The following is an 18,728-nucleotide window of genomic DNA, read 5'->3' as shown; positions in this document are numbered from 1 at the left end:
ATTAAAAAAAATCATAATTCACTAGCCTTTGTCTACACTCACCAACCATTTAGGCAAATGACATCCACAAAATAGATTCTAAGTACTGCTTCCCTTACAGAGATCTTTTCAAAATGAATGATCAGATTGGGTTACTTCCTATGATTACTATTTGTTAATTCAAAAGTCAGGGTTTTATTTTAAAATTTAAGATTAAAATATAGCCATTGCCCGAGCCAGTTTAGCCTATAGATGGAAGGGTCCCGGGTTTGATTCTGGTCAAGAGCACGTACCTCGGTTGCAGGCTCCTCCCTGGCCCAGGCCCTGGACAAGGCGCATGCAGGAGGCAACCAATCAATGTGTTTCTCTCACATCAATATTTCTCTCTGTCTTTCCTTTCTCTAAAAAATAAATGGGAAAATATCCTAGGGTGAGAATCTTTTTTTAAAAAAAAAAAGGATAATCCAAACTTTTTTGTGAACATTAAAATATTTTATTTAAAAATAATACTTTGTTTTAATTACCTTGCTTTAATATGGTGTATCAATTAGGATGCTCTATGACAGGGGTCCTCAAACTACAGCCCGCAGGCCACATGCAAATACAAATATTTTATTCGTTCCCGTTTTGGTTTTTTACTTCAAAATAAGATATGTGCAGTGTGCATAGGAATTTGTTCACAGTTTTTTTTTAAACTGTAGTCCGGTCCTCCAACGGTCTGAGGGACAGTGAACTGGCCCCCTGTTTAAAAAGTTTGAGGACCCCTGCTCTATGATGTAAATTACAGGAATCCCAATTCAAACTGGCTTAAACTAGAAATGAAATTTTTTAAACAAAAAGTCTAGCTGTCTGGCTTCAGGTAAGGCTTTTCTAGTGGTTCAAATGATGCCACCAAGGATCCAGTTTCTCCGTTGATTTTATCTTTAGGTTCCATGAAAGTGGCTCTGAGCAGCTCAGGGCCTCCTCTCCTGCTAGTCAAAGGCCTGCAGCTGTCCAGACCCAACACTCTCAAATCCTGAGGTAGAAGGAAGAGTATATGTCTCTTCTAATAGACACAACATCCTGGGAGTCACTCAGTCTCATGGTTTCTTTGGCTTCTGTGCTCAATCCCTGTGGCTAGGAGGGCTGGATACACTGACCAGCTCATGCCTGAAGCCTGAATTTTTATGTCTGTATAGACCCTTCATTTTGTTTTTCATTTGTAATAACTCATCTCACCCTTTTGGTTAAGAGCCCCTTGAGAGCAGCATCTATGACTTCTAAATTCCTGCATTATTTCAAAGGACCAACAACAACAGATGGTCAAGAAATGGGATTAAATTACCTGATGTGATTATCATAATAGTAATTTCTTTTGATTAACTGTTCTCTAGAATCCCAAAATACCTTGTAAAAAATACTAGAATCATAAGATGATGAAGGTTTTCCAGGGCTCTTCCAGATTCTCTGTCCATCCCTCTCCACCATGCTCAGTGCCCCAAGAGGTGGGGTTGATTAGACTTCATCAAATGGCCTTTATTCACTCCAGCTTCCACTTGGGTTTGGCCCATAGGCAATACCAATAGAAGAGAAAGAGGGAATAGGAGAAAAGAGAGGTCAGAGTATTTATTTCTTAGGCCCCTTCCCTGCAAGGCTGCTTTCCTCACGAAGGCCATAACTCCTGACAGGCAGCCCTCTCCAGCAGCTACAGCTATGGCTCTTCCCAAACTCTGGATTCTGGGAAGCCAGCCTCTTCCCTTGTCATTTCAGGCCTAGCAATGGGAAGGTTCCCTGCTATTGCTAGTTTTTGTTGGCTTCCATTAACCCCACCCACACCTGTATTAAATTCTCCTGAATTGCCGTAAGTGTGCTCATTCACACACACACACACACACACACACACACACACACACACTTAGAAAACCCAACTCAAACTGGCTTAAGTCATCAATGGAATTTATTGAATCATTTAACTAAACAAAATATAGACATCTTGTTTCAAGCCAATGTAGTAGCTCAAATAATGACATCAAGGCTATGAGAACTGGGAGGGACTTCATTAATCAGATTCTTGCCTTAATTATAATAAATCTGTGTGCAGGAGAAGTGAGAAAAAGTTTTCTTGCTCCATTTTGCTGTTAAGAACACTAAAGGATGAGATGAGTTGTTTACTGGTTGTTTCTGAATTCGATCTTAGCACTCTAAATATTTGAAATAAATATATGAGAACTTTCAGAGGCCAAAAGCAAAAACTAACTCCACTGAAATGCACAGAACCTAAAGGAGAAATAAATAATTGGTTCATCATTTACATCTTTGCACATTATTAACTTTTTTCATCTTTGATTCACAGTATCTAACATGGTCCCTACAGGATAGGTGTTCAGTAAATAGATGAATAATGGAAAGTCCAAACTAAATATTTTCTTTCATGTGATGCTGGAGATGGTATACCTCTCTGTTTCCAAACATTAATTGGTTCCTCCTGCCGATTTCATATAATGGAGAGACTGAGGGAGGCCAGGGATGCTATCAGTAAATGATGTTTTTATTGTAGCCAAAGACGGCAAAATATACACCAGTTTTTATTTTTTCAAATGAAAAGACTTTCACTGTGGGCACAATGTTTCTAATAACACTGCAACGTCGAAGTTAGAAAACAAGATAATGAGAAGGGTGCTTAAAAGCTTCTCATTGTTCCAAGTACTTTGTGTTTCCCTGTGAACAATGGACAATTGCTCCCATTAAACTTTTGAAATACTTGTATGAGATATAACACAGCTGACCTCTCAAAAAATTTTATCTTTTACACTTTCTAAGTTAGAAAAATATTTTTTAAATGTTTTTGACTCTCATGAATCTCTCCTTTAGGTAAACAATGAGTGTGTCTCTGTTGTCCCATGTTATACCAATGACAGCAATATATTTCTTATTAAGAACAGACAGGTATAACAAGCAAGAGAGTAAAGTGGCCACAAGAAATAGCGCAAAGCACTTGTTGCCCAAGAGGTGGGAGATGGGGTAAGACAGGCCATGCAAATAGAGGAACAAGCCCGTCCTTGCCCAGGCTCTCAATGAGCCTCAGCTCTGGGAGACGCTAGAGACCACCCAGGGTGCCTTGGCCTCAGGCTTAAGAAAACCTAAGCACAGCCCCACTTGGCTCTCTGAAGAACTTAACCACCGAAGGAACAGAAATCCTAATATCAAAACAGGTTGAGACAGGAAAATGATTAGTAACTCAAGTGTCTGGGAGGAAAGGGATTGTCACCGCCCATCCATTCCTTCCCATGAAGCTCAGTGCCATTGCAAAACACCATACCAATTCCTTGAGAGCATTCAAGAAGTGAGATGCTTCCAGCATGATCTGGGTTATGCCGAGGTCTCCTTCCTGCACGTGCTTCTTCACCCCACCTCAGCGGAGGGTAGGTTAAACATGGGAGAGGGAGCCACACTTGGAAAACCTTGCTCCCAAAAATTTGCCCGCTCAGGTGCGCTGTGGCTTTGGAACTCACCACTTCCAGAGTGTCTGCTGTTTCCACATAATCAATCAGAACAGGCTTGTTCCTTCCCATGATGGGTGAAATGCACTCAATTTTTACTAATTTCCTCTAGGTCGGGACACATGGCCCCCATGCTTACAGCACCTGGTGCCGGGCCTGCCTGGAAGTGTTGTCGTTGATTCCTGGGGACTGGCCAGGCCTTGCTGTCCCAGCCACCGCTGCGGTGGCCACATGGGATGTGTGCTTAACAGCAGAGAGCCAACACCCTGTTCCTGCAGTGGTGGGAGCCACTGCTGCTCACCTTGCTCATGGAGCAGTCCTCTGTCTTTAGCCACAGTCGCGGCTGCCGCTCCTCCTCCTTCTTTTGCTTTTTTGAATTGACGTCTTACAGTTTAAAAAAATGAATGCCTATGGTCTCATGGCTCAAGAGGGTATGCAGTGGTAAACCTCCTGTCCTCCAGCCACTAATTGCCCTCCTGTAATAAGTAAAAATGAGCAACTATTCTTTTTACCCGTTTTTGCAAATGTTAACGAACTACATTTGGGAGGGGTGTGTGTGTGTGTGTGTGTGTGTGTGTGTGTGTGTGTGTGTGTGTGTGTTTCACGTAACAAAGAAATAACACTGTGGCCAGCAATGAGTGAGGCTCTGTTGGACCAGCTCTCACCAACACACACAGTTTTATCAAAACTTTCGATGTCTGTTCATCTGATAGGTGAAAAATATCAGTAGTGTTGTAATTTGTAATACTTCACCATAAGAAGTAGCAAAAAATGCCTGCTGGCGTTACCTGTTCCTTCTCTACCTCTGGAAGAAGAGAGAACAGACCCCGGGTGTTTCCTTCATCAAGCCAGTCCCACCAGAGGCACCCAGCATGGCCTCAGTTTCTGGTCCTTCCCTCTGAACAGGAGTCCTTGAACCAATGGCATGCAGCTCCCCCGTCCTGGGATTTGGCTGGCAATCTCTATGAACTCTGAGAAACTACCTGTGACTGCACATCCTTGCCAGCTTCTGCTGATACTCTTCTTTCTAGAAAGCTCTTGGTCTGTGTCTCCTTCTCAGGCTCACAGCAGCTGGAGCCTAAGCCTGAAGGGCCAAGGGTAGGGAAAAGTTTCCAGAACCCCAGCTGAGAGATCTGAACGGGAAGAATCACCAGCAAGAACTGTGACCTTCAACCAAGGACACAGCCAGACCACTGCCTCCCAGCGGAGAGGTGAACCAGCAGACTGAACAACTTGACCTCTCCTCCCACCTCCTTCTCCTGCCGATGCTCTCCATTGGCTGAACGTCACCAGAAGCCAGAGCGGGAGGGAGATCACTGATGTAGCCACTGAGTCACAAAGTAATGCAGAAGGGCAGGGAGGGGAGCTGGAAGAACAAACGGGAGAAACCCACACACACATAAATGGCAAATCCTGAGTTCCTCTGGAACTTGTTCCCCCAGACTCACTTTGCCTCTTGCATTTTCCAAGCTCCTGGAAGTCAAAGGCCGATGGGTCTAAGGCTTGCAGTCATGACAGTCCATGCTTCCCTTCATGGAATATTTTTCTAGTAGATGGACACTCAGCAACACAGTAGCCATATTGCCTCTGGGTTACTTGTAACGTTTTAAAAGCTGAGCATATGGATCTTGGATTAGTACAGAGTTATATGGAAGAAAAATATCTGAATAAGGTAGAGGCAATTGTTATAATTCACTTGCAACTAGCAGGTAATGTTTCATGAAGAACTTCTTGTTTTACAGGTTGGAGATAGCTCGTGTGTGTGTTCTGGAAACCAAGTAGGCTAAGGCAAATTACGTTTTAAGTCTAGAATCCTAGTGTTTCACTATTTTAAGACAATGGGTACAAATGAATCCCCGTTGATATATATATCTAACTGTCAATAGTATCTCACTTCCACTTGCTCAACTGTATTAAGAAGTCTAATTTTTTTAAAAATATATTTTATTGATTTTTTTACAGAGAGGAAGAGAGAGGGATAGAGAGTTAGAAACATCAATCAGCTGCCTCCTGCACACCCCCTACTGGGAATATGCCCACAACCAAGGTACATGCCCTTGACTGGAATCGAACCTGGGACCCTTCAGTCCGCAGGCCGACGCTCTATCCACCGAGCCAAACTGGTCAGGGCTAAGAAGTCTGATTTTTAACAATGCCCATGTTTCCGGAAATTTGCTAGAATTATCAGGGATCTTATATGTGCCCATGAGTCAGTCATGGTCACCATTTTCTAATCTGGTAAGATGAACTAGGGTTCCACAGCCTCAGAGGCCGATGGTTTCTATCACACAGAACTGAAACTGCTCCTGTGCCCATGGCTGTCCAGGGCTAGTGGACAGAACTCAACAATACCTACAGCTACATCTAGTGTCACTGAGCTAGAGCCAGGCAGCTAGCTGGTGTGGTGGAGTTGGACCTGTAATGATGCTCATGAAGTTGGAGGTCCAAATATTGATCTTACAATGTAAGAAGGAGAAGAAAGAGAATACTCCCCCTGGGCACACTCAGGTACAGCAGTACAGGGTTCCACAACAAGGTTGTATGGACCCGAAGTATTAGAACATTTAGTCTCACAGTTATTTTAAATAATACACTATGCCACTTTTACCAAGGGCCATACCTACTGGCAGAGGTCTCTGTGGGGGTAACTTCTACCGCAGTGATCTAAAGTCAACACCCCTCTGAAGCGCGTGCTCTGTTTCTGGGTCTGACCTGCTGGATCAGGCTCCTTTTTCTCTTAAAGGAGGTCCCACTGTTCTCGTGCCTCACATGGTTCTTTCAAAACTCCGGCCCTCGTGAGGCCAGTCCATCACACATGTTGTGCATGGCTTCACAGAGTCCAGAATCTTTTTCTGGGAAAGATATTGGGCCTTGTTATACATCAGTGGCTGCAAACAGATTCATAGTGAGGGATGTTCCCTAGGTCCTTTCCAAAAAACCACATGCACTTTTTTCCAGACCACTCCCCCATTTCAAAAAATTTGGTTACACAGATACCACAAAAGGGAGCAGTTCTATTGGGGTGGTATGGAGAGTACAGTACCTGAAGGTTACTATGTTAAGTCTCATTGAAAAACCATTCCTAAGTGATGGCCTCTCGAGAGGCATGCCAATTTAATAAATAAACAAATAAGTGAATAAAAAAACTCTTTCCTACAGTAGTATCCCAATTAATACATGTAGAATGAATGATGAAAATAGAAAATCATCGTTTGGCAGACACAACAGTAATAATTATTTCAGAGAGAGGCAATTAATGTACGCTAACAGGAGTAGGCAAAAGCATGCTGAAAAGCAGAATATTTACATAATTTCAAACGATCCCCTGATTAGCTGCTTATTGATTTTAAAGAGAACAGTAACTTTACAGTGATTAAACCCGGCAGATGCCACCTTAACTAAGGGATCAAAATAAGCACCACCGGTGATGGAACACAGTGACTACGTTCCTCCTGATAGGAAGCATTGAAATGTTCTTGCCAAAAATGTGTAACCTGAATGTCGTCATGAGGAAATGTCAGACAAATCCAAATTGAGCAACATTCTACCCAAAAAAAACCCAAAACACCCAACAACAACAACAAAAAACCTGGCCAGTATTCTTCAAAAAGTCAAAGAAAGACAAAGAAAAACTGAGGACTGGTCACAGATTAAAGACTAATGAACCAAAAAGGATCTCTTACCCTTTGAGACAGCATGGAGGGTCCTGGAGAGCACTATGCTGAGCAAAATAAGCCAGTCAGAGAAAGACAAGTATCACATGATCTCACTCATATGTGGAATCTAATAAACAAAATAAACTGATGAACAAAATGGATCCAGAGACATAGTAGCATGGAATGGACTGGTGAATCTCAGAGGGATGGGGGTGGGGGTGGAGCTAGGGAAGAGATTAATCAAAAAACATATGCATATAGGCATAACCCATGGACACTGACAATAGTGTGGTGAAGGTGGGAGGGGCGGGGAGCGGGGTGGAGGGGGTCAATGGGGGAAAGAGGGGAGCATCTGTAATATTTTCAACAATAAAGATAAATTTTTTAAAAAAATACTAATTAACCAGTCTTGGTCAGTGTGGCTCATTTGATTGGTTGGTTGGTTGGTTGGAGCATCATCCCTGTACATCAAAAGGTGTCAGGTTCGATTTCCAGTCAGGGTGTGTTTGGGAGGCAACCAATTAATATTTCTCTCTCACATATATGTTTCTCTCTCTCCCTTCCCCTCTCTTTATCTCTCTCTCACTCTAGCTCTCTTTCTCTCTCTCCTCTCCCTTCCTTCTTCTAAGGTAGACTGAAAAAAAAAATACTAATGAAAATTAGATACAATGCAAAATCTTGGATTGGATCCTGAGCAGAAAAAGTACATTAGTAAGACATGATAAAATTTGAATAAGGTCTGGAGATTACTTTGTCAAGTTAATTTCCTATTTTGAAAATGGTGCTATGGTAACAGAAGATAGCATTTTTAGAAACTGGGTGAAGAATACTACATAGGAACTCTTGATACTGTTTTGTTGAAACTGTCTCATAACTGAAAGTATGTCAAAATTAATAGTTGAAGAAAATTAAAAATAAATTTTGCTATGGCTGAGCAAAATTTACTTATTACAATATTGGTTTGTGGGCAGAGTAAAAAATACATATTAATTAAAAGAAATACCTTTACTCTTGAAGTTAAGATTAGACTAGTAAACCTTGCCTTTGATTAGTCATGTGCCCGATTATTCAAGCATTTCTTAAAAGCACATTCTAAGCTCTCAGCATTTATTTTATTACCAAAAGTTGAAGGTCAGAATAGTAATTGTATGTGAAAATATTTAGGTGATCCTGGTCTGTCCTGTAACAGAATGAATAAACCTTTGCTGGGAGATGTTTTATTATGACAAACACTAAATACAATGGCCTTTCAGACCAGCAATTCCTGGGTTGAAGGCACGTGGAAGAGGAAAGTTTTCCATTTGACAGATTAAAAATCAAGACCCCCAAATCCCTTTCCTTAGGAAGTATAGGTTAGGGAAGGAATCTAGTACTTTTCCCTGTTTGGTCTGAAAATATATATCACTTCAAATGCAGTGAGTTAATTTCCAGCGTCAAGGGAGAAACCCTGCATAACTCAGAAGCAACATGTTGGAAAATAATTGGAGCCCCGGGAAGCAGAACATTTTACATGTCGCATAAGAATATAAAATGTCATACAGCATTTTAGTAATTTCTTCAAGAGATATACAAGAAAAAATAAGTGAATAACTAGTAGCTTTAATTTGGGGGTTAACCCATAATCACCACTGCCTCTACCAAATTATTTAATTACCTAAAAGTTAAAATATTCGCCGAAACCGGTTTGGCTCAGTGGATAGAGCGTCGGCCTGCGGACTGAGAGGTCCCGGGTTCGATTCCGGTCAGGGGCATGTGCCTGGGTTGCGGGCACATTCCCGGTGGGGGATGTGCAGGAGGCAGCTGGTCGATGTTTCTCTCTCATCGATGTTTCTAACTCTCTCTATCTCTCTCCCTTCCTCTCTGTGAAAAATCAATAAAATATATTTTTTAAAAAAAGTTAAAATATTCATTCCAAAAATCTACTGGCCTATTGTCCTTTTTATTTCAGAGAAATCAGCATTATTGAGCGAGCACTTGAGAACAAGAGCTGTCTGAAATTCATTCGAGGCCAATATGAGAAGGAAAAATATTAGGATTTTTCTCCCATGTCCATATCCCAATTTAGAAGCCCTGGTTTTGCTTTGAAAAAAAAAGAGGGGCAATACTCCTCGTTCAGGTAAGAAATAAAAGTCAGATGACAGGAATGATATTCAAATTCAAAGGAAAATCAGAGCAGGAAGTGGCTAGGAGAAACTCTCCACCACCACCATCAAAGATATACTAGAGAATGGGGCTCTGTGAAGAGCGTGTGGATTATTTCTATATAAGTATTAAGTGGAAGGAGGATCCAGAAATTTGACACTTGGGTGAGAACATTAGAAATCCTTAATGCTGCTGTACCCAACTGGGGAGTAACAGTGGGTGGGGGCCGTGGTGAAACAAGGAAATAGAAGGTAATCTAAAGTATAGAGAGCGTAGAGTTGGGAAGAATGATTACGAGGCGCTTGTAACAATGGTTCAGGTAGGTACTGATAAAGACCTGATCAAAGCAATGGCAGTAGGAGTGAGGAGGGAGGTTAGAATGCCAAACATCTCAATTGTAAAATCAGTAGGACTGGTGACTCCTTGACAGAGAAGCATGGTTGAGATACTTCCAAGGTTTCTAATCCTGAGTAACTGAGTGAACAATGATGCAGTTATCAGTTTTAAAATAAAATAAAAGGGGAAGGTCTTGTGGGGAAAACGATGATCTCTAGTTGGACTTTAGGAGATATCCAGAACACAGCTGGAAATAAACATATATGCAGTATTTTGGAATTGAGCTGTAAGCATGAATGAGAATTCCCAGAATGCATAGAGAAAAGAGAAGGGAAGAAGCTGAGCAAGGAAGCATGGTGGCCAGGAACATGGAAGAGCTGGGTAGACAGGAGCCCAAAAGAAACAAACAGGAAGGAAGAACCTGATATCATAAACGCCAAGGAAGAAGAATAAGAAGTGAATAGTCAATGTTGTCAAATGCTTACTAAGATGCTAACCAAAAAGAAGCTATTGGATTTGATGGGAATTATTAATGAACTAGAGGCCTGGTGCATGAAATTCATGTGGGGGCGGGGGGGGGGGGAGAGTAGGAGTCCCTCAGCCCATCCTGCGCCTTCTCGCAATCCAGGACCCCTCGGGGATGTCTGACTGCTGGTTCAGGCCTGATCCCGACATTCGGACATCCCTCTTGCAATCCGGGACCGCTGGCTCCTAAATGCTCTCCTGCCTGCCTCATCACCCCTAACTGCTCGCCTGCCTGCCTGATTGCCCCTAACTGCCTCTGCCCAGTCCCCGCCATGGCGACTTTTTCAGGAAGGACATCCCGAATGACGTCCAGAAGGTCATTCGGCTGTCCGGTCTAATTAGCATATTATGCTTTTATTATTATAGATGGTGGAGGTAGAAACCAAATTGTTGTAGTCTAAGAAGTAAATGTCAATTAGAACATGAGGATAGTAAATTAAAGCTCTTTGGAAGAAAAAGGTGGTAGAGCAGTAGCTTGAGAGGCAGTAATTGTCTACAAAGGACTTTTGTTCCCCATCATAGTTCTAGGCACTATCTCTTAAACACAACATTTTCTCTTATAAATCAGCTCTCTGATGTACAAAACAGATCTATCATTTTGGATGGGAAGAGTGCCTGAAGGAAACAGACATTTCACAATCTACATTATATTTTGGGTTAATTGTTAAGAATCAGCACGTTTTCTCCCCCTCCCTGGCCACACGTACCCCCTAACTGTAGATTACGGAGGGGAAAGGAACTAAATGGCTGGCTGGTCCTGCCCGAGTGCAGCATTGCATAGTCCAAAACAGAACTTTAGCTACCTTACTTTATAAAAAGATGCCGCTATTTGCCGTAGTTACAGTTAATTTTTATTAGGTTACATATTTAATGTGGGAAACGAAGGATTTTGTAATGACATAAGTGCTTGCAACAGAACATAAAGTGAAAAAAAATGGCTACCATATTACATATACAGGGGAAAGAGGAAAATGTATAAATATAAAAACAAATACACAAAGTAGGAACAAATACTGAAAGGAAACAAACTAAAATGATCATCTCTTTGAGGGGCAGAATTTGGGGTTTTTGTTTTCCTCGTCGAACTTTTCTGCATTTTCTCAATTTTCTATAATGGAAAATGCCTTAAAATCTCCACAAAGTCACGGGAATTTGTAAACACTAGCACTCTAAGCCCATTCTCCTTGGTGTGGGTGTCTAAAAACAACAACAACAAACAAAAAAAAAATATTCACAATAGTAATTCACCAGAGGTGAAGAACCCCCGGTCTTCTTCCCTGGCCACTTCTTCTCCCATTCCTCTCACTGGCTGCTTGTCCGCTCTGGGTGCTCCCTGACTTGCATTCTACAGATGGGTTTCCAGAAGCAGCGCGGGAAACGGAGTGGGGAATCCGAGGTTGGTTCCCGATGCGCCCACGACCCCGTCTACCGTATGGAAAAGCACTGGCTTGGGTCTCCGTGGAGCATCAGAGAACTCCGCTCAGGTCGCCGGCCCTCGGCCTCGGTCTTCCCATCTGTAAAATGGGTTCAGGAGGATTTGCTGGCGGGGGCGGGGTGGGGGGGGGAGCATGCGTGGGGCAGGGCTGTCGGGGGGATAGTTAGGAGATAGTCCCCGTAACTCGCTCCGCGAAAGGCGCCGCCGCAAACGCCCTGACTCCCAGGGGGCGGGGCCCGGGAATCTGTATTTGAGCGGCTTCCCCGGCGGCGCAGACGCCCCTGCAGGTCTGACAGCCACCGGTTCTCGGCCCCCTTCTCCTCCTCCTCCTCCTCCTCCTCCTCCTCCGGGTCCCAGCGCCTCCCGCTCCCGCCGCCACAGGAGCCGAGGGAGGCGGGGAGAGAGGGCGCCGCCAGCCCGCGGGGCGCTCGGTCCCGGCCCCTCGCCCGCCCGCCTCCCCCCCCCGGCGCGGCCCCCCGGCCCGCGGGTTACATAACGGGCCCCGCGGAGGGCTCTCGCGAGGTTTCCACCGCCCCCTCCTCGCTCCACGTCAGAGGGAACCGGGCGGAGCGGCCAACATGGCGGAGCGCAGGCGACACAAGAAGCGGATCCAGGTAGCCAAGCCGAGTCTCGGGGCCGGGGGCTTCCGGGCGCTCGGGAGTGGAAGGAGCGGGGGAAGCTCCCGGAAGGGCGAGCGGGGCGGACGGCGGGGCGGGCGGGTCCTGCTCCCGGCCTGGGCTGCGGGCTGCGGGCTGCGAGGGGCCTGGGGCCGGCGGGGTCGGCGACGGCGGAGAGCGAGGCTGCGGCGCTGGGCGGCGCGGGAGGCAGGAGGCGCCGCTCCGGAGTGCCGCCTCCTCCGGGCTCCCCTCCTCCGTTCTCCACCCGGCCCCCCGCCGGAGCCCCCGGAGCCCCCGGAGATGAGGCCCCGGCGATGGGGCAGAAGCCGAGGAGGCTGCCCCGAGCAGCCGGTTCTTTGTGCGCAGACAGGGCTGCGGGAGGGCAGTCGCCTGGGTCGGGGCAGCTGCCCCGGGGCCGGGCGCCGATCTCTCCTACCCAGCTGTTCGGTGGCGTCTACCCCCCTGTTCTCCTCTGTGCTATTCGTTTGGTGTCCATTGTAGCTGCCCGGCCTCCTTCCAGGCGGCGCGGGGTAAACAAACACAACCCTGTGGGCCCCGCAGCGAGCTGGTCGCGCCCTGAAACCTTGCGGTGTGTCATCCTGGGAACCTGCATAACATCCCTCCCTCCCTCGGTGCACACGGTGTCACCTGGGCATTTCATCCCTGCGCCCCCCACCCCACCCCACCCCCCTTCCTGTTGTTCTTGCTCTTTGCCGAGAGGATTAGGTCAATGGCACCCCGGAGGCGCGGGATGTGCCTTGTCTCACCAGCTCGAGGCCTGCGAACGTCGCTGTCACCATTCGTGGATAGTGTGTTGCAAGTGGTGAATATCCCCATCACGGGTTGTTACACCTGTGGTCGTTCTGGTCCTTGCTGTTGCATTGCTCAGGGTGACTTTTTCTGTCGAATCTTTTATTCCCCCGTTAAAACAAACAAACAAACACACAAACAAAAAACATAAACGATCACTTCATCGGCCTACATCACAGGTGACCTGGGCCTTGCGCAAGTTAAAATTCTCCTGAAAACTTTGGAATCTGGGAATTGGGCAGGAATGCAGAAGGGGGTCAACCTAGTAAGCAGTTCTCCCGAGTGCAGGCAGGTCTTAACAACCAAGGCCTAAGGTTATTATGGGAGAAGTTTCTAATTGTACTATTTGTAGTCTTTCGGAATTGAGTGGTATTCATCAGGTATAAATATATAGGGTTTTTTATTAGCATTTGTCTCGAATTTGTGAAATTCGTGCATACTAGGCTCCTTGTATTTACACATATGCAGCATTTTATGCCTTTTCATAAACACTGTTTTTACTACGCCAGCTATTGTAAAAGTGATCTTAATTCACTTTGTGAATAGCTGCTCTATTTCAATTGTGATTTTTATATTAAACAGAAAGGTAGATTTAAGAAGCTGTGATGTAGTGGCTAGCTAGTGGCTAGGAACTAAAACTTGAGCCAGACTGCCCGTTTGTACCCGTTTCACAAACTGTTAGCCGTGTAACTTTGGGCAAGTTACTTAACTTTTTACCTCAATTTCCAAATCTGTAAAAAGGAATATGTACCTTAAAAAAAAAGGAACCTCATAGGGTGGTTGTGAAAAAAAACATTAAAAGAGTGCTTGGCACAGAACTCCTTCCTTTCCCCTCTTCCCAAGTAGGAAGGATTTATGATGGCTTGTTTGGGTTTTTGTTAAGTAATCTGATATGCTGAAGAAAGATGAACTGCCGATTCATTAAGTAAACCATTAGGCTGTGAATATGACGTATAGATTTTTACTTCCTATTGTGTATTTGAGGATCAGATAAGTATGTGAGGATCTGATGGTTAAAAATCAGCTTGGCATGCTGCTAAATCAAACATTTTTTTCATCATAGTTTTCTATATAGCTGTGCTAGAATGTTGTGAAGATCTTGGGAGTGCTACTTGGAAGACTATTGTACAGTCTTAACAAATTAGAATAGACAATATCGTCTACCATTTCTTATTTATCCCAGAGACCCAGAAACTATACTATTGGCATCACTTTAGACAAAAAAATCAAATGTAGTGACAAAGTTCAGAGTTTAAGTTACCGAAAAGATTCTATTGTAAGACTTTTGGGCCAAAAGGTCTGTAATATCCACTGAGTTTCCTGTTGTTTGTTACTTGATGTTTTTTTGTTTAGAAAAGATTTTTATGTTTAATAGATTTAGTGGTGAATTGTAATTTGTACATTGGGGGGAATAACTGATATAGATAAGTTCAGGGTTTTAAAAAATAGCTAATTCATTTGCTTTTTTTCTAGTGTAGCATAATTTCAGATTCTGTATCCCATCAAAGTTGGAAGCAAGAGGACTATTTTGTCACATTTTCTTCTTGGACTCACTTTACAGGTCACTGAAAACCAGAAGTAAGCTACATATATTCATCGACATTATACTGGAAAATGTTTAATGATTGAGATTCTCAAATGAAAGTGATCTCAATCTGAATTGATGAAACATTTAAAAATAATTGTTACTTAATGCAATTATGTAAATTTTTAAGAACATGCAGTAAGTGCATACAGGTTAACAGAAAATGCCGCTTACTAGAAAGGTTGATTTAGAGTCCCAGTACTGTACCATGAAATTTTAGAGTTCAAAAGAATTTTCAAATAGTAGTGTTTGTTAGGAATCTTCTTGCACAAATGCGGTTCTTATATAAAAGCAGAGTGTTGGCCCCAAAGCCCTATCATGTAAGTACCTCACTACCGTCACCCCTACATCCCATTGTCCTTTAAGATTCTAAATCAACCTTTCTAGTAAGCGGCATTTTCTGTTAACCTGTATGCACTTACTGCATGTTCTTAAAAATTTACATAATTGCATTAAGTAACAATTATTTTTAAATGTTTCATCAATTTAGATTGAGATCACTTTCATTTGAGAATCTCAATCATTAAACATTTTCCAATATAATGTCAATGAATATTTTTAGGACCTCAATCAAAAAATATTACTAGGTATACAACTTACTGCTCTAAACCATTACACTCATTTTACAGATAAACAGGTTCAGTGAGGTTATGTGACTTGACCCAGGATCACCCATCAAGAGAGTAAAACCAGCCGAAACCGGTTTGGCTCAGTGGATAGAGCGTCAGCCTGCAGACTGAAAGGTCCCAGGTTCGATTCCGGTCAAGGGCATGTACCTTGGTTGCGGGCACATCCCCAGTGGGAGATGTGCAGGAGGCAGCTGATCGATGTTTCTAACTCTCTATCTCTCTCCCTTCCTCTCTGTAAAAAATCAATAAAATATATTTTTTTAAAAAAAGAGAGAGTAAAACCAGATTTAGCCCAATTCTTTTAATTCTTAGTTGAATATTCTTTCCACCTCACCATTGATAAAATAAGAATTGTTCTGAAATACTTTAATCCTGAAATCTTTATATTAAATTGTATAACCTACTTAACATGACTTGCCCATGCTAGTGATAGAATTATCCCAATTAATATTCTGCTTATGAAAAATATCTAGTTGAGTTTTGGAAAATTAAATGGCTTACTAATTCTTAGAACTTTTATCACCTGCATCTCAGTTAATTTGGTTGCACCCAACTGTCCCCGGCAATAAAATTCTGCCTTATCTTGGGCCAATAGGCTTAATTTCAGAAAAGAGAAAGTTTAGGACTATACAATCTGACTCCCTGGGGCCTTCTGAAGAAAGAAGAAACCCAGGAAGCAGGTCTTAAGTGAGAACTCTCCCCAGAAGTTTAATGGAGGGCTTACAATAGGAGTGAAGCAAAGAGCGTATTACAGAAGGGCACTGTAGAGTTAAGATAGAGAGACTTGCCAGACTTTATTAGTAATGTGCTGTGTGACTTTAAGCAAATGATTTATCTAAGGTCCCCTCCAGCTTTAAGATTTTATTCTGTTAACCCTGTTTGCATTTTCACCAATATTTTCATATACTTGTATGAAGATACAAATTCAGTTTGTGAACTAACCTTTTTTTTTTTTTTTTTTTTTTTTTTTTTGCTCAATTCAGTTGATTTCTATTGACTAGCAATTTTTAAAATTCTTCTAAATTAAAACTTCTACAAGATTGAATGAGTCCTGAGGCTTACTGACTTGATCTAATATTTTTTTCTCAAAAAGGTTGTCTTAAGTTCTTAAATACTGGCTATATGTATATAAAAGGTAATTCCTGTCTAATTATAGTATTTGAGTGTTCATGTAGTACAAAGTAAAAATAGTATTTGTTAAATAACTTGAGAGTGTTCTAACCAAACTTTCAGTTTATATAATTTTGGATTGTGAGTTGCAACAGCTAGCATCTTGGTGTTTGAGTGCAAAGATGGTAGTCCAGCCTCAAAACATTGGTTCTTCGCTTCCTCATTCTAAGACATTTGAGCTCATTCATTGAGCTGTATAAAGTTCTTTTCATTTGAGGGTTGATGAGTTGGTTTCTCTTATTAGTGGGTCCTGGTACTCTCAAAAGGCCTTCACTTTTAGTTAGGTTTCTAGAAAAGTCACGAAATTTTCTGAAGATTTGTTCAGATCAAAAGGGAATAAAAGGGGACATGCTGTAGTCTCTAGTACATAAACAGGAAGAGGGTAAGACTTTTATACTCTCAGGCTGCAGTAGGGGAGCAGTGAGAGTGAAGACTCCATGGCAGGATCTTCTGTATTACCAGCTTCGCATGGTCATTTCCCCATGGTCGTGTTCCCTTGGCACTCTTATATAGCATTCGGTCTTTTTGGCTTCAAAGCCTTAGCAGATGGCACAAATGCTATACTTTCATTAAAGACAGCCTACGATACATATAACTTATATGTGGTATAATGAACATTTATTTCATAATTCACAAAGGAAAATAGAAACTTTTTTAGGATTTGAACTTCAAGGAGCAAGGAAGGTGTCAGTTCTGTTAAATCAGTGGTTCTCAACCTTCTGGCCCTTTAAATACAGTTCCTCATGTTGTGACCCCCAACCATAAAAATATTTTCGTTTCTACTTCATAAGTGTAATTTTGCTACTGTTATGAATCATAATATAAATATCTGATATGCAGGATGGTCTTAGGTGACCCCTGTGAAAGGGTCGTTTGACCCCCAAAGGGGTTGCGACCCACAGGTTGAGAACCACTGTAACCAATATCTTGATAGAAATCACTAGTTACAGTTTCAAGGGAAGATACTGATACTTTAAGTATAAATGGATAAGTAACTGTGTCTAGTTGGGAGAGATTATCCAAACCCATGTTTTCTGAGTCTGTTCTGTTCATTGTTGCTTAGTAGTTGTTGTTGCTTTATTAAGGAGGGGAAAGGAATGAAAATAGATTACAGCTGACTCTTAAAAAGCTTGGATTTGAATTGTGTGGGTCCACTTATACGCAAATCTTTTTCAATAAATATGTTTCCCTGGATTTCACATGTGTGGATTCAACCAGTGGATCCACAGTTTTGACTATATGCATTTATTGATCTGTGCCATTTAATATACAGAACTTGAGCATCCAGGGATTTTGGTATCCGTTGGGTTTTCTGGAACCAATCCCCCATAGATGCCATGGGACAACTGTAAAATTTTGGGGTAGTCAAAAATTATATATGGATTTTCAACTGCATGGGAGTTCTGCTACCCTAACCCTAGCATTGTTCAAGGGTCAACTGTACTTAAATCTGTTTTGCAGTGTGGAAATGATTTTGGTGAACTTTAAGTTAATTGTTAAAATGAGGTTTAAAAATGTGAATTCATGTAGTATCAGATTCCCTACTGTATAAAACTAGAATGGACTTTTCAGTTTCTTGTGTATCTTAATACGAGATTTTACATGTTGATGCCTCCATCAACAATCAGTAGATTAATGCATTTATGCCTGTGCTCAGTAAATGGTTTGAGTGTTAGTAGGAGTGTAGACTTGTCATGCCTAAAGTTGATATGATTGTTTTTCCCCCAGAATCACCTTCCTCCCAAATTTCTGTTACTGGAAAACTGTACTTTCGGTTGATCAAATTAGAGGTCTGACATCTTTGATTCGGCCATTTCATCCATCCTTTATCACTGAGTCCTATCTCCTCTACATTTGAAATGTTTCAAATGTCCACAGTTCTTCCCATTCCTAGTCCAGTATCACATCGTGTTTTCCTTGAATACTAGCTACTTGAAATTTCTCAAACTGTCAGGAAGAATCTTTAGCCCTGTTCTGCTTACTAACTTACTTACATACTTAGCCTCACAATGCTTCCTAACTTGTTTCTATTTGGAGCCAATTTTATGCTCATTCTTAGCCATAATGTTTATGCTGTCTGTTCAACTTACCCCAAACTTGTTATTTTTTCAAAATCAAGCTCCCTCTTCCAAGAGGTCTTTCATAGAAATTTTCATCCACTTTGATAATCCTACTCCTAGAATATTTTTTTCCTACCACTTTTTTGAAAAATAATAATTGTTGTCCTGGATAGTTGTAACAAAGTATAGGTATCATGCTTTACAGAATTTTGGCATTAAGTGTAGCACCCAAAGATAATATAGAGTAAACACTCAGTAAGTATGTTATTTGAATGATTTTTGTTTATTGAGACTTCTCACCCACA

General features: G+C 42.3%; 1 protein-coding gene and 1 long non-coding RNA gene across 4 annotated transcripts in view; one reads left to right on the top strand and one right to left on the bottom strand.

Moving 5' to 3' along the window:
• Positions 1–10,945: 10,945 nt before the first annotated feature.
• LOC118675225 lies at positions 10,946–13,584 on the bottom strand. Of its 2 annotated transcripts, none has more exons than XR_004973837.1 (2): positions 12,937–13,584; positions 10,946–11,631 (listed from the first exon to the last, which is right to left on the bottom strand). It is a non-coding gene; the product is annotated as an uncharacterized LOC118675225 (long non-coding RNA). The 2 variants fall into 2 exon arrangements; XR_004973835.1 differs by lacking the exon at positions 12,937–13,584 and adding an exon at positions 12,606–12,844.
• SEC62 (SEC62 homolog, preprotein translocation factor) overlaps positions 12,019–18,728 on the top strand; it is a 30,049-nt gene continuing 23,339 nt past the window's right edge. Inside the window, exon 1 of one of the 2 annotated variants that reach the window (XM_036347556.1) lies at positions 12,019–12,166. In XM_036347556.1, coding sequence (XP_036203449.1) covers positions 12,131–12,166 — 36 coding nt within the window. In that variant the 5' untranslated portion in view covers positions 12,019–12,130. Of the gene's footprint in view, positions 12,167–16,184; positions 16,329–18,728 lie in introns of those variants that run through there. The other variant, XM_036347557.1, reaches the window with a different exon arrangement.

Source organism: Myotis myotis, unplaced genomic scaffold (genome assembly GCF_014108235.1).
Source record: "Myotis myotis isolate mMyoMyo1 unplaced genomic scaffold, mMyoMyo1.p scaffold_m19_p_2, whole genome shotgun sequence".
Lineage (NCBI taxonomy): Eukaryota > Metazoa > Chordata > Mammalia > Chiroptera > Vespertilionidae > Myotis > Myotis myotis.
The sequence above is the reverse complement of the archived record's forward strand: the minus strand, read 5'-3'. Positions and strand labels throughout refer to the sequence as shown.